At 36.1% G+C, this 12,887-nt stretch overlaps 1 protein-coding gene and 1 long non-coding RNA gene across 3 annotated transcripts; one reads left to right on the top strand and one right to left on the bottom strand.

Moving 5' to 3' along the window:
• Positions 311-3,099, top strand: LOC109950635. The gene is made up of 2 exons (XR_002272883.1): positions 311-721; positions 2,844-3,099. It is a non-coding gene; the product is annotated as an uncharacterized LOC109950635 (long non-coding RNA).
• On the bottom strand, positions 3,319-10,022 carry LOC18766572 (pleiotropic drug resistance protein 1). Of its 2 annotated transcripts, none has more exons than XM_020570235.1 (24): positions 9,872-10,022; positions 9,637-9,757; positions 9,466-9,554; positions 9,204-9,288; positions 8,936-9,095; positions 8,761-8,837; positions 8,501-8,554; positions 8,334-8,424; positions 7,943-8,244; positions 7,556-7,837; positions 7,146-7,459; positions 6,893-7,053; positions 6,705-6,811; positions 6,466-6,622; positions 6,266-6,388; positions 6,051-6,160; positions 5,627-5,962; positions 5,238-5,528; positions 5,062-5,145; positions 4,816-4,949; positions 4,526-4,753; positions 4,273-4,444; positions 3,926-4,180; positions 3,319-3,811 (listed from the first exon to the last, which is right to left on the bottom strand). In XM_020570235.1, the coding sequence occupies exons 1-24, from the start codon at positions 10,009-10,011 to the stop codon at positions 3,554-3,556; spliced, it is 4,131 nt and encodes a 1,376-aa protein (XP_020425824.1). In that variant the 5' UTR covers positions 10,012-10,022; the 3' UTR covers positions 3,319-3,553. The 2 variants fall into 2 exon arrangements, with proteins under 2 accessions (XP_020425824.1, XP_007199068.1); XM_007199006.2 differs by having other exon boundaries at positions 6,705-6,808.

Here is a 12,887-nt window from a genome sequence, read left to right as displayed (position 1 = left end):
TTTTTCAAAATCAAATATACTATACACATCTTATACACAAATGTATTATTCACATTTAATACATATACTTTTATAAATTTATAAATAAAATGGACAAAATTCACGTGTTTTTCACATATTATTGAATACAATACTACATATTAATTTTTTTAAAAAAATTAATTAGTATTAAAATACTTTATCATGACCGAATATTTCATAAAAACTTTTGGTGAAATTTTGCTAACGTATTTTACTACCTATCTATGTTGTTAAGGAATTACTAACACAAATTTCTTATTATTTATTGAAACAAACTTGCTGAAATTATATTTAGGAAAATTAAAAACATATATCCATGAAAAAAAGAGGAGTAAGTAAGCCACTATATAAAAAATAAAATGGGGGGAAAAAAAACCTAAACCAACAGTTTGGTTTTCTATACTGTGGGTCAAAAGTCAAAAGTCCAAACATGAAATGGGCTCATTACTGAATACGGCCTTATCCTTGGGTCTTTGGGTCACCAGAAAACCTGATTTCTTCTCTTTTTTTTTCTTGGTCAAGAAAAACCCAATTGCTGTAATCCCCAAAATCGATCAAAACGAAATCCCTAAACCTAATTCTCCACCGCGACGTCGGTTGGGCTCCAATCCAACGGTACCAAATCGCCTTGACACTTCTATCAGATAAGTGAAGAGAGGCGAAAAGCACTGTACCATCGTCTCAATTTGTCCAAGCCAAGGTATAAAATCTGGCTTTTTCACTAGAAAAGTTGCACCCTTTTTGTTTCTCAGATATCTGACTGGTTTCTGTTTTGGACAAAGTCGGCAAGATGTTAGTTTTCTGTTCTGGGGTAGAATGATCTCATTGAAACAGTCTGTTTAAGCTTAGTTTTGTTGATGTATTTTGATGCCCTTTTTTTAGTCTTTGCAATGAAGTTGATCACTTTCTGACCAAAAAACAAAGAAAAAAAAAAGAAACTGGTTTCAAAATTGCATCTTCTTTTTATTTAAATTTTTTATTTTCCAGATATATAACTTGTCGTAAATCGAAATTTTCATCCTTCCCACTTTGTGTTGGAGTAGTGAATATATGATTCTAACTATGTGTAACTTGAAGCACTGACTTTGATATTGGTATTGGTGGCTGTGTACCTTAAGTATTATGTGTAAATCTATTAATTGTGCCCTTTTTAAAATTACAAGGGTCACTGGGTGAGGAGGAAGGACAGTACTTTGAGTGTATCATGGGGCTAACTCACAGTCAACATTTAGTGCATGTGACATTCCTCATGCCTCATGTAGTGCATTGTTTGGAGAGAGGTTCAATTTTTTTAGAGGAAAGAAACAGGGAGAAGTTCTAGGAAGATGTGCAAGGTTGGCAGTTTACGGGTAGTGGGAGTGGAAAGGAATAGGAGAGTTTTTGATGATGTCAAGGGTGATGAGATAGAGTGGTGGATTTCTTGTTCACCGATTCATACATTATAGCTGTTTAATAAAATTGTGGTTTCTTATAAAAAAAAAAAACTCAGTCAACATGTAATGTTCGCAAGTTCACACATATTTTGGTCTATGTATCCTCATTGAAATCGAAGCATGTTCTTAATTTTATGAAGGTTCTGATCCTAGTTCACAAATGATGTACTGATATAGTTGAATTGAAATTGTTTAAACTCCACTTTTGGTAACTTTTCTTTCTACAATGTATCTACGATTTTGGTTTTCTGTTCTGGTGTAGAATGATCTCATTGAAACCGTCTGTTTGGGCTTAGTTTTGTTCTGCCTTGCTTTGTTGGTGTATTTTGATGCCCTTTTTTGGGTCTTTGCAAAGAATTTTATCACTTTCTGACAAAAACAGTAAAAGCTGGTTTCATGTATTGGTGGCTGGTTCACTAAACCTGTCTTTATGTAACTTGAAGTACTGATATTGGTATTGGTGGCTGGCTGTGTAACTTAGTTAAAGTATTATATATAAATCTATAAACTGAGTGGTGTATATATATATAACTAAGATTTATTACATATTAAGACTTCATAACCCATTGAACTATTCATGTAATTTTCCTCATTTAGTTTTGAAAACCTCTTTAATTGTGCCCTTTTAAAACTTACAAGGCTCATTGGTTGAGGAGGAGGAAGGACAGTACTTTGAGTGTATCATGGGGCTAACTCACAGTCAACTTGTAGTGCATGGGACATTCCTTGCCTCATGCAGTGCATTATTTGGAGAGAGGTGAGGTTCAATCTTTTTGGAGGAAAGAAACGGGGAGAAGTTCTGGGAAGATGTGCTATGTTGGCAGTATTTTTTGGGTAGTGTAGGTGGAAAGGAATAGGAGGGTTTTTGTTTTTGTTAAGGGTGATGAGATAGATTAGTTATGAGACATCGTATATGGTTTCGGGCATCCTCGTGGGCATCTACATCTTTAGAGTTTAGGGCGTTTACTTACTAATCTATGGATTGGAAAGCAGTAGTATTGTAGAGTTATAGTTTTGCAAGTGAAATGTGGTAGAGGGGTATCTTAGTTTTAAGATTGTGGTGGTTGTATATTTGGTGGATTTCTTGTTCACCTATTTGTACATTATGGTTTTTTTTAAATAAAATTGTGGTTTCTTATTAAAAAAACTCAGAATCAACATGCTATGTTCTTAAGTTCGTAGTGCACGTATTTTGTTCTGTCTCATTACAATTAAAGCATGTTCTTAATTTATGAAAGTGCTGATCCTAGTGCACAAATATACTGATATAGTTGAATTGAAATTGCTTAAGGTCTAATTCCAGTAACTTTTCTAAGTCTTTCTACATTGTACCTCAATGTTCCTTTACACACATGCGTCAACTTATATTTGATTTTCGATATTGTGCAGCAAGCAAGCACTACTGTTCCACTGGGTATTTACATGCAATACATAGGCCAAAGCGTTCGATGATGGCTATTTTATTTCTTCTGGCTGATTTTTTTAACAATATGTACACTTTATTTATTGTAGTGGCTCCTTGCCAAAAGAAAAGAGTGGGGAGAAGTGGGATAAGAGATCATGCCCCTTTAAAGTGCTTCATATAGGCCCAATATTGCATTAAAAAACAAATTAGCGTGAAATATTCATAAACAAGGATCATCTGACAAAATTTGCACTTTTTAAAAGTAGAGTAGCGTCCCAAAATTATAATGCGCAAAAGGGAAAGACAGTAAAAGCTCACATTTCTATTGGGATCTAGTCCGGCATTCTATGCAACCTTTAGCGGCGATTTTTATCTCCGCTGCTAATTCTTGAATCTACAACGCTTGGCGACGGAAAAAACCGCTGCTAAAGGGACTTCATCTGGAGACTGAATTTTTGTCACTAAATGTCATAAAATCGCTGCAAACGGCCGCAAAAGATTTAAAACCGTCATTTAAAACAACACATATATAACATTATGCGGATGGAAGTGTTTCTCCCTCCGTTCTTAGGTGGATTTTTTACAAGTATTAAAGTTGTTGAGTCTACGTCCCAAATGGTCAACAAGTTGACATGTTTGCTATTGAGACCCTAGCCCAAACTATGCTGATTGGAAATAATTGATACAGAATTTCTTATCGCCACTGAAAATTCAACTTCTTGATGGACAAGGCATAGGTAAATGCAAAGAGTAGTGTAAATCCAACGACTACAGCTGCAACCACTACCACAAATTCTTGTTCGAAACCAAAGTAATTTCTCAGAAACTCTTGCACTGTTTCACCTGTGTTGAGCTTGGCCTGTATATCTCCAAACTGGGATGCAGTCAATCCATACAAGGTCCAAGCCATTGGGGATGCCCAATAGTACCATCTCCACCATATAGGAATTCTCTGATATGGCGTCCAAAGGAACAAGAACGAAAATTTTTCATCAATACAGATTCTATTAACTGGAAAAAAAAAAAACTTGCAGTAGTAGGAACTTAAAGGGCATGCAACGCTTACGGTTCGTGGGATTATGAACCCCGAAAAAAGGTTCCATAATGCATAAAATGCATTACAAGTTATAGCAGCAACATGTTGATTTGGTGTTAAGGCCACTCCCATCATGCCATAGAAGGTGAAGTACAAACATGTGAAAAACATGAAGAATAGGTACCAAAAGAATTTAGCCACAGTCCACTCAAAGCCAATCATAGCATAAACTAGGACACCATAGATCACAGCTTGTGCAAAAACATAAAGGACCTCAATTGTGACCTACAACAAATAATCGAATTAGCACAAGACAAATAAGATAAGATGATGCATAATAATAACTATGTTTGTAAAATGCATATAGAATAAATCACCTGTGCATAGGCATATGCCAAGGCAGAATACATTCCAGCAGCTCGTTCTCTATAAAAGACGGTTCGTTCAACAGCCACTATTGGCTGCACTGTCATAGCATTCTGAATACCAAGGAAGAGAACAGAAGCATACATAGAACCAATTGCATTAAAGAGCTCCTGCGGTTTGGTCCTGAAATTAACAAACTCAAAATTACTCATGCAAGAATCTCAACTTCTATTACATCTATTTTACTTCCGCATTGTGACTTACATTTTGGTGCCAAGATTCCAGAACATTGTCCCAAGCAGCAAGGCTACGACAGTTGTGTAGATAAACCTTATGGCATTGTATTCCGGATTGTGCCAGTATGACCAATGTTGTTTCCATAAGCAAGCCATGTATTGAGTGAAAAATGACTGAGGATATCGAGTAGGGAAGTAGAGGTCCTTTGAACCAGGAGCAGGGGTACTCAGTTCTTCAATAAGGGATTTGTTTCTCCTGAAATGAAATCACTTTCATCAGTAAAACTTAATGCATGGTTGAAGGTCTGATAAACCTACCTATAAATTTCAGAACTTCTATAAACATCAGCAAAATCGATTCCTAATGCCGTTTCTTTGGCTGAAGTGGTAACTTCCAACATCCAAGTAGCTGGATTGTAGCCATCCTTGATTGTGCTCACCCCCTCAATTCCCTGCACAGAAAATTACATGTACAAGAAAACCTTTCTGAAAAAAGAAGCAGCAGAAAAGATAAGAACATCATATTTTATCATGGAAATTTCCTGAGTTTCAATCAGACTCTACCTCAAAGTACTTGATCAAATGGCAAGAATGATGACCTAGTGGCCCTACATATATCTCCTGTCCTCCTTGCTTCATTAGAAACAACTGCAATGACATGTTACATATGCTAATCACTTAGAACAGACAAAACACATGGAGTTCCAGTTTCCATCTCTTTAGTCAATATCTGTTTTTACCTCATCAAAAGATTCAAATATGTCGATGCTTGGCTGATGAATGGTGCACACTATTGTTCTTCCAGTGTCCACAATGTTCCTAACCGCTCTCATAACAATAGCAGCAGCTCTTGCATCTAAACCTGAAGTTGGTTCATCCATGAATATTACAGAAGGGTTTGCTACAAGTTCAACCGCAATGGTCAGCCTCTTCCGCTGCTCGGTTGAGAGACCACTTTCACCAGGTAACCCTACTAGGGCTTGCCTTAATGGATTCAGCTCCACGAGTCTCATCACTTCATCAACGAACATCTACAACCAATTCTTAAAATCAGTTCAAGCACATGACTTTAAATTGCATTAAAAGAAAGTAAAGAGTAGAAAATTATTCTTAACTAGCAGATACCAACCTTCCTTGTTCCAGAACTAATTTCCGTAGATAGACGAAGCCATGCTGAGTACATCAAGGATTCATAGACAGTAACATAAGGAGAGTGGATGTCATTCTGCTCACAGTATCCAGAAATTCTGGCAAATGAGTCTTGATTCTTTGGATACCCAGAAACTGAAATATTTCCCTCAGTATATCCTCTAGTTTTTCTACCAGCCAGTACATCCATTAGTGTAGTTTTACCAGCACCGCTCACTCCCATCAGAGCTGTCAGAACACCTGGCCTAAAAGCACCACTAACACACTTGAGCAGCACCAATTTATCCTCAACAACACCTTTGGAGTTCTTCATTGACTGCAAGATGGATTCACAAAATTACTCATAATTTGGGAGTTGCACAAACTTGTCTAATATCAAACATGTTTTAAACTTGTCCAATCACCTGTGGAATATCTACAGAGTACGTTATTTTATCAAACGTGATGAAATGTGGTTCAAATGGAAGAACCATTCCTCTTTTCTTGTTATGATTAATACATTCTTCTGCATTATCTGCATGTTCACAAAAATTTCATAAAAAGTGGTAATATTTGGTCTCCAATATACAATTCCGCACAAAACAGATATACACAAACAGTGTTTGAGAGGATATATCACCTGTGTTGATTTGCAGAATCAAGCTATTTCCTTGGTTCTCTAACTGACCAAATTCTCCAGTCTTTTCGTCATGTTCATTGCTTTGAGATTCTTCTGATTTTACAGAATGTGGCTTCTCTAACGCTGCATAACATTTTTATGGTAGTTTAAGCTAAATTCTCATTTCTAAGAGTTAGTGCAGGTAAGGTTAGGGTACCTACGGTTTAGATAAGTGAGAGCCAAAGTGAAACAAATGTTGAATACGAGTATGTATCCAACCAAAGCTCCTACTCCAATCCAATACCAAGATGGATGTGTAAAGAATCCATGAGACCTCAAAACAGCAACTCCTAGCAGTTCCGTTGAGTTTGGAAGAACCTTTTAATAGCAAGGACAACAACATAATTACCAAGTAACAAACACAAAAGTGTTTGAAATGGCAAGTGAATTAAGGTCTTACATGACTCCAACTCTTTCCCCGGAACTCATTAACTACGATTGCATTCTGCCCATACATCAAAGGTGATATCCAGTAGCCCCATATCCACCAGTTCTGTATATTCTCTGCTACATCAACCAAAGGACATTAGAAAACATTGTATAGCACTTAATGGGAAGTGGTGTTTCTTTACTTTACTAATTTTATACCTCTTGACAGGATGAAGCCACCCAAAGCAAAAAGCATGAGCTGTGCAAATGACCCAAATGTGTAAGCAACAACCATGCTTCTACCCATTCCAGCAATGGATCGGTTTAACGCAGAAGCCATCTGACTAATGAGTAAGAACAGAAGGTATTGTCTAAACAACCTGCATCATTTTCAGAATGATGTATTGTATGGCCTAGAACAAGCATGAAAACAAATTAAACGAGTATGTGACAAAGCTTTGTACATGATTACCTTTCAACAGTGGGATCAAATCCAATGAAAAAGTAAGTGATAAATACCCAAACAGAAACATCTAAAAACGTGATAGGGATCTTGAGAATCCATGTGGGAAGGGCATATGCCCACGACGGAAAAAAGAGGTCTCTTTGCTTGTAAAAAACAGGAAGCTTGGCAATAGTCATAGAAATCTCTGACATTCCACTGAACATGACAGTAACAAAGGAGTAGAACAAAGCACCAGCATATATTCCTCCGTCAGTTACTGAATCACGGTGCATATCAATCCGTAGGAATACGGTCATTGTGATCAGTGCCATTATTGCTAGCTAAAAAGAAGGAAAAGAAGTACTGCATATTAAATCCAGGTGCACAGAAGAAAAAGAAAAGGTTATAATAGAAGCTAAAATAGACTCGAAACTCACTTGAGTGAGCTTAAAAACGTAGACAAATGAATTCCTCTTCATAAGCAAGAGTTCCCTTGAAAAGCAAGCTTTCAAGAGTTCCACTTTTCTTATACCATATTTCTTGGTCGTTAAGGCAGCTGGGTTGCTCTTGGTCTTGTCAAATGGAGCTGCAAGTTCCTCAGTAATTCTTTTCCCCACAGAAAAAGATTGAAAAGCCTCCGAAAAGTGCTTGACTGTGATGAACCTGAAAGTCTCATCTCTGTTTGTCCAGTACTGCTCCTGATCTTTCCTTGATGTCACCTACAACATGTTAGGTACAAATGAGAAATTATACATAATACTCCTCTTTTAATGTTTATCTAAATTATTTTCATAAGATCAAACAAGAGCTAAATATGGACCTACTTCTTGCAGGAAGTCAGCTATGCCTTTCCTCTCGGGACATTTAAAGCCCATGGATTCAAAAAAATCAAGAACTTGTTCACGAGGGCCTTGGTACACAATTTGGCCATCAGAAAGGAGAATAATGTCATCAAAAAGTTCGTAAGTTTCAGGTGCTGGCTGCAGCAGTGAGATGACTGCAGTCCCATTAAGGATGTTAACATAGTTCTTGACTGAATTTACAATCTGATAAGTTGTTGAACTATCCAAGCCAGTTGATATTTCATCCATGAAAAGTGCCCTAGCAGGTCCAACAAGCATCTCACCTATACATATTATCAAAAAAATATCTACAATTACTTTACGGAGAAGTAAAAATCTACGTGTCTGATATAAAGAGCTTGACTTTGTTAACCTGTTGTGACTCGTTTCTTTTGCCCTCCAGAGATACCCCTTAATAACTGATCCCCCACCAAGGTATCTGCACAAGTATCTAATCCCAAAATCTGCAAATCAAAGGATATTTATTAGTTCTAGGTAATCACTAAAAGTGCTTTTCTTTATTACAGATTATTGATGTACCTTAAGAATATAATCTGTCACCAATATTTCCTTCTGGCCTTCTGTTGAAATTGCCTATAATATCATAAACAATTAATTAAAGTGACAGAAATTTTTGATGATTCGAAATGCATATCGCAGAGCAAGCAAAAATTAAGTCTCAAATCTTATAGGAACAAAGAGTTAACATATAGCAGAAAGCTCCTAACTCCTGAAATATAGCAGTAAGCTACAGACCTCTTAATTTTAAAGTCTTAAATCAAAAGTAGCTTATTTCTCACCTTCATGAAGATGTCTATATCTGGATCCGGCTTAATATTCTCTTCTCTCTCTCTTCTAGTTAGCTCTTCCAGCATTTCTGCCCAAATTCAAAATAAAAACCAATCATGTTTTAATCTATTGGTCTAGTTTTGAAAATTAAAGGAAACTAAGTAAGAAGCAGTCCTATAAACCAACCATAACGGGGTCCAACCCCTTGGCATCTTGCAGAGAAGGCCAAGGTTTCTTTGACTGTCATTTCTGCAATATGAACATCATGTTGACTGATATAGGCAGCACTCCTTTGAGGCACAAACTCATGCATCTCATAACCATTGTACGTCACACATCCTGAAGACTGGACAAGTATTTTTACTTTATAAGTCAAGAGTAACATTTAAAAGGTAAAGCTTGGGAAAAAAAAATTGATAAAATATCTTAGAGAAATTAAATTCATGTATTTAACCTTAAGATCCTGATCAAGTTTTCCAGCCAAAGCCAACAAGAGTGTAGTCTTCCCGGAACTTGGAGGGCCCAAAAGCAGTGCCATTCTGCACAAAAAAAAGAAAAAAAAAGAAAAAGGAACACTGAACTAAGTGAGTAGAGTAGTTTATTTTTGGTTAAAACCCAAGTGAGTATGCATATTAGGCCACGAAGACTAATTTTGAATTGAAAAAGAAGAACATAACAGAGTTTATTTCATGGATAGACAGAGTTTTTCTTCTCACCTGCCAGGCTTGATGATCCCACTGACATCTTTAAGGATAGACAAGTGTTTCTTCTTAGTGGGAAGAATATGGATGCTATTCAAGAAGCCCTTTGGTGCACAGAAACAAAAAACTTCTTAAGAATGTAGTGATATTTGACAGGAAAACCGTATGTGCTATTATATCATTTACCTCCACTAAGTTAACACAATAGTTCAAGACTGTAGGCAAAGCCCTGCTTCCAACATAAGCTTCAGCTGAAATGTTTAAATGCTCAAATCTGACTTCTATTGTAGGAAAGCTTATTCCAACTCTGCGATACGAAGAAAAACAATCCCGTTATGATAAAAAAATAAAACAGCAAAGAAAATTTAAGAAAATCTAGAACGATACGTATATGTAGACAGAGAAGATAGTGAACTGTTACCTATCAATGCGGTTCTTGAGCCTCAACAAGAAGCTCTCTTGACCTTCTTCCACTGCTCCGACCAACCTCTCAAGCAAGCCTTTCTTTTCTTGCAAATCAAGAAGCTTCACACCAATTTCATTGGCATGGCTCATATCCATTGTAAAACAGCTACAACGTTCTTTCTTTTCCTTTCAGCAAAGCAGGGAGCGTTGTTATATATGGAGATAGGTCATTACGTGACATAAGGGTTGACATCACCTGAAAATATTTTTGGTCACCACCGTGTTAATTGTCGTTTGGATAATTTTAATTTAATTTTTTTGAAATTTGAGTAGCATGTAGACAAATCACACTCATGCAACAGCAACTAATGGATGACAATGCTCACCACCAATTAAGGGTCGTGGGCAAAAATGTTCTGCATTTACTCACTTGTGAGTTGGCCTTTGTTAAGAAATTCCGTATAGAACTTATTTTTCATCAGTATTAACATGAAAAATTAAAGACCTATTTTAACCACGTTATCTTTCCAGATTTAATTGACCATGTAGCATGACGCATCTTGATAATATGATAGGCAATCAAATAAGTGGCCAAAGAGAACCAAAGTTTCGAATCCACTCCAAAGTGTACTGAATGATAATCGGCTAACAACCTAAACCTTTAGCTAAAGTTGGTTTAAATACTAGCTCAAGTCCTAGAAACCCCAGGAATCCAAAAAGGAAATAAAAGCGAGAAATAACAAAATTTTCAAACACTAGCTCAAAAACTAAAAAGTTGTTTTGGGGTACTAAACGACATCAAACACCCGAAAAAGCCATATCACAAAAAAACAGTGAGTTTGATGGATCATGATGAATAAAGTCTATCCTAACAACATTTGAAGTCTTTACACATTCGTTTTAATTACTATTTAAGTATTGCAATAATGTTTTAATTACTGTTTCAGTGTTTTAATAATGCTTAGAAGTTCATGGGGCCAAACGTTTGTTTTTGTTGGCTATTAAAGTTGGTTGGCTAGTAGACTTCAAGGGCAGTTGATGTTTGTTTATTGAATGAAGATTGAGATTTTTCTCTCATCTCTTTACTCTTTTTCTGGGTATTCTTAGAATTAACATATTAGAGTTTTAATTCTGGGTATTTTTAGAATCAACAGAGTTAAGTTTGCTCGAAATTATCTTTTGTTCTTGTTCTGCTGCATTAGAGTTGGACTCGTGACGTCATTCTCTTCAAAACGCGGATCATGAGTCCGATTCTGAACTCAATACCCAAACCTGCAGTTTTTTTATTTTTCCCTTACACACACTCCAACTCCTTTTCAATCACTTTTCCCATCTGTTGTACATCATAGAAAGTTGATGGATCATTCATATCAACCATATTAGCTGACCGCGTTGATGGATCACCTTTATCAATGTTGTTCACGCTACACTCAAGCATTCATATGAATTACTACTCGTAGAATAGAAAGAGAAGACATATATATCACATCTAATTATGGTTGATGGATCAATTATAACCATATTTGAACCATATCACGTTACAAGGCAAGGGGCTTGTAGCTCTGTGTTCGAATTCCTCCTCCCTCAATATCGCTTGTATAAGGAAAAAAGAATTGATGAAGCCAAGAAGTTATTCCGTTGAAGAGTTTTAGATGACCTCCGTTATTTTTGCTATTACATTTACAAGTATTTGTTATCTATATATTATATATATGGTTACTTTCTCCTTGGTAGTGGGAGCTGACGTATTTGAAATCACTTTATCATCATGTAATGACCTCTTATGGCATGTACCCGTACAATGTTTGTAGCAGTCTGGAAAATAATGGATGGGAAAGTAGACAGAGAAATGGCATCTTTGTCACATCTGAATTATGGTTGTTAGAGGAAACTTTTTTTATAATATAATCACGTTGCCGTTATTGTTTAAGTACCAAAAACAGTGCATTATGTTGTAAAAGCAATTGGATGAGCTCACAAGTTGAAGTGGGAAACACAATCATGAAGCCTTTAGACTTTTGCATGAATCTATATGGAAATGCACTAGGAGGTGGGAGTCGAGACCCGGCAGCCGCCACACAAAATAAAATAATATTTTTATTCTTTCCAATCCAATGGAATCGAATTCTGCCTCATAATTCAATTTAATCCTAGTCACCAAACATGATCTAAGTGCATTAGGTGGTGGGAACCTCGGGTTAAGAGCTTCTGCCTACAAAGGAAACATTCTTCAATATTATTTGAGAACGTACAACGGAAGGAAGGAGAAAAAAGATAAGGAAGAAAGAGAAGACAGAAAGGAGATAAAGGAGAGAAAAGAGAATGCAGAGGAATTTTTAAACACTAACTCGTTTGATGGGGAGGATAAGTCGGTAGGTTTGGAGTAGCTTAATCCAATACCATGATTGGTGCTTAAAAATGAATGTGGATAGAATAAATGATAATCCCAACATAATATCATTATGTGCATTTTTGTTGAATAATTTTAGAGTTTTTCTATTTAAATTCCATACATTTCTTTGTTTACACTTAAATTATTAAGCTCTTAAGTTTATTATTGTGTAAAAAGATAAAAAAGTCATCCAACTTAATATTTAACCCTAATACATCTATATACACCCCACACTCCCACTCTTCATATTTGATTATGGTAACTTATATGAGAGCAATTTTCATGTGCCTTCCTGTTTCTTTCTTAATATTTCACCACCTGTCCTCATACTTAACAGAGAGATAACACCCGTTAACTCCGATGGAATAATAAAACAAATATTGATAAAAGGAAACTTTATTTATTTATTTTTATGGACTTCTCATCTTCTTCCTTTGGCTTTCTAATCACCCAATGAGAAAAACCTGTCAATCAGAGTTCAAACGGCTCACAATCATTTCAGAACTTGAAACGATGATAAAGCCCAAATTGGCACTCTTCCACTGTCTTAATAATAAAACAAGTCAAAGATAATTAGAATTTGGGAGAATAGGAAGCATAGAAACAGACCTAATTGCCAAAGAAATAATTGGCCATGATT

Source organism: Prunus persica, chromosome G8 (assembly GCF_000346465.2).
Source record: "Prunus persica cultivar Lovell chromosome G8, Prunus_persica_NCBIv2, whole genome shotgun sequence".
Taxonomy (NCBI): Eukaryota; Viridiplantae; Streptophyta; class Magnoliopsida; order Rosales; family Rosaceae; genus Prunus; species Prunus persica.
The sequence above is the reverse complement of the archived record's forward strand: the minus strand, read 5'-3'. Positions and strand labels throughout refer to the sequence as shown.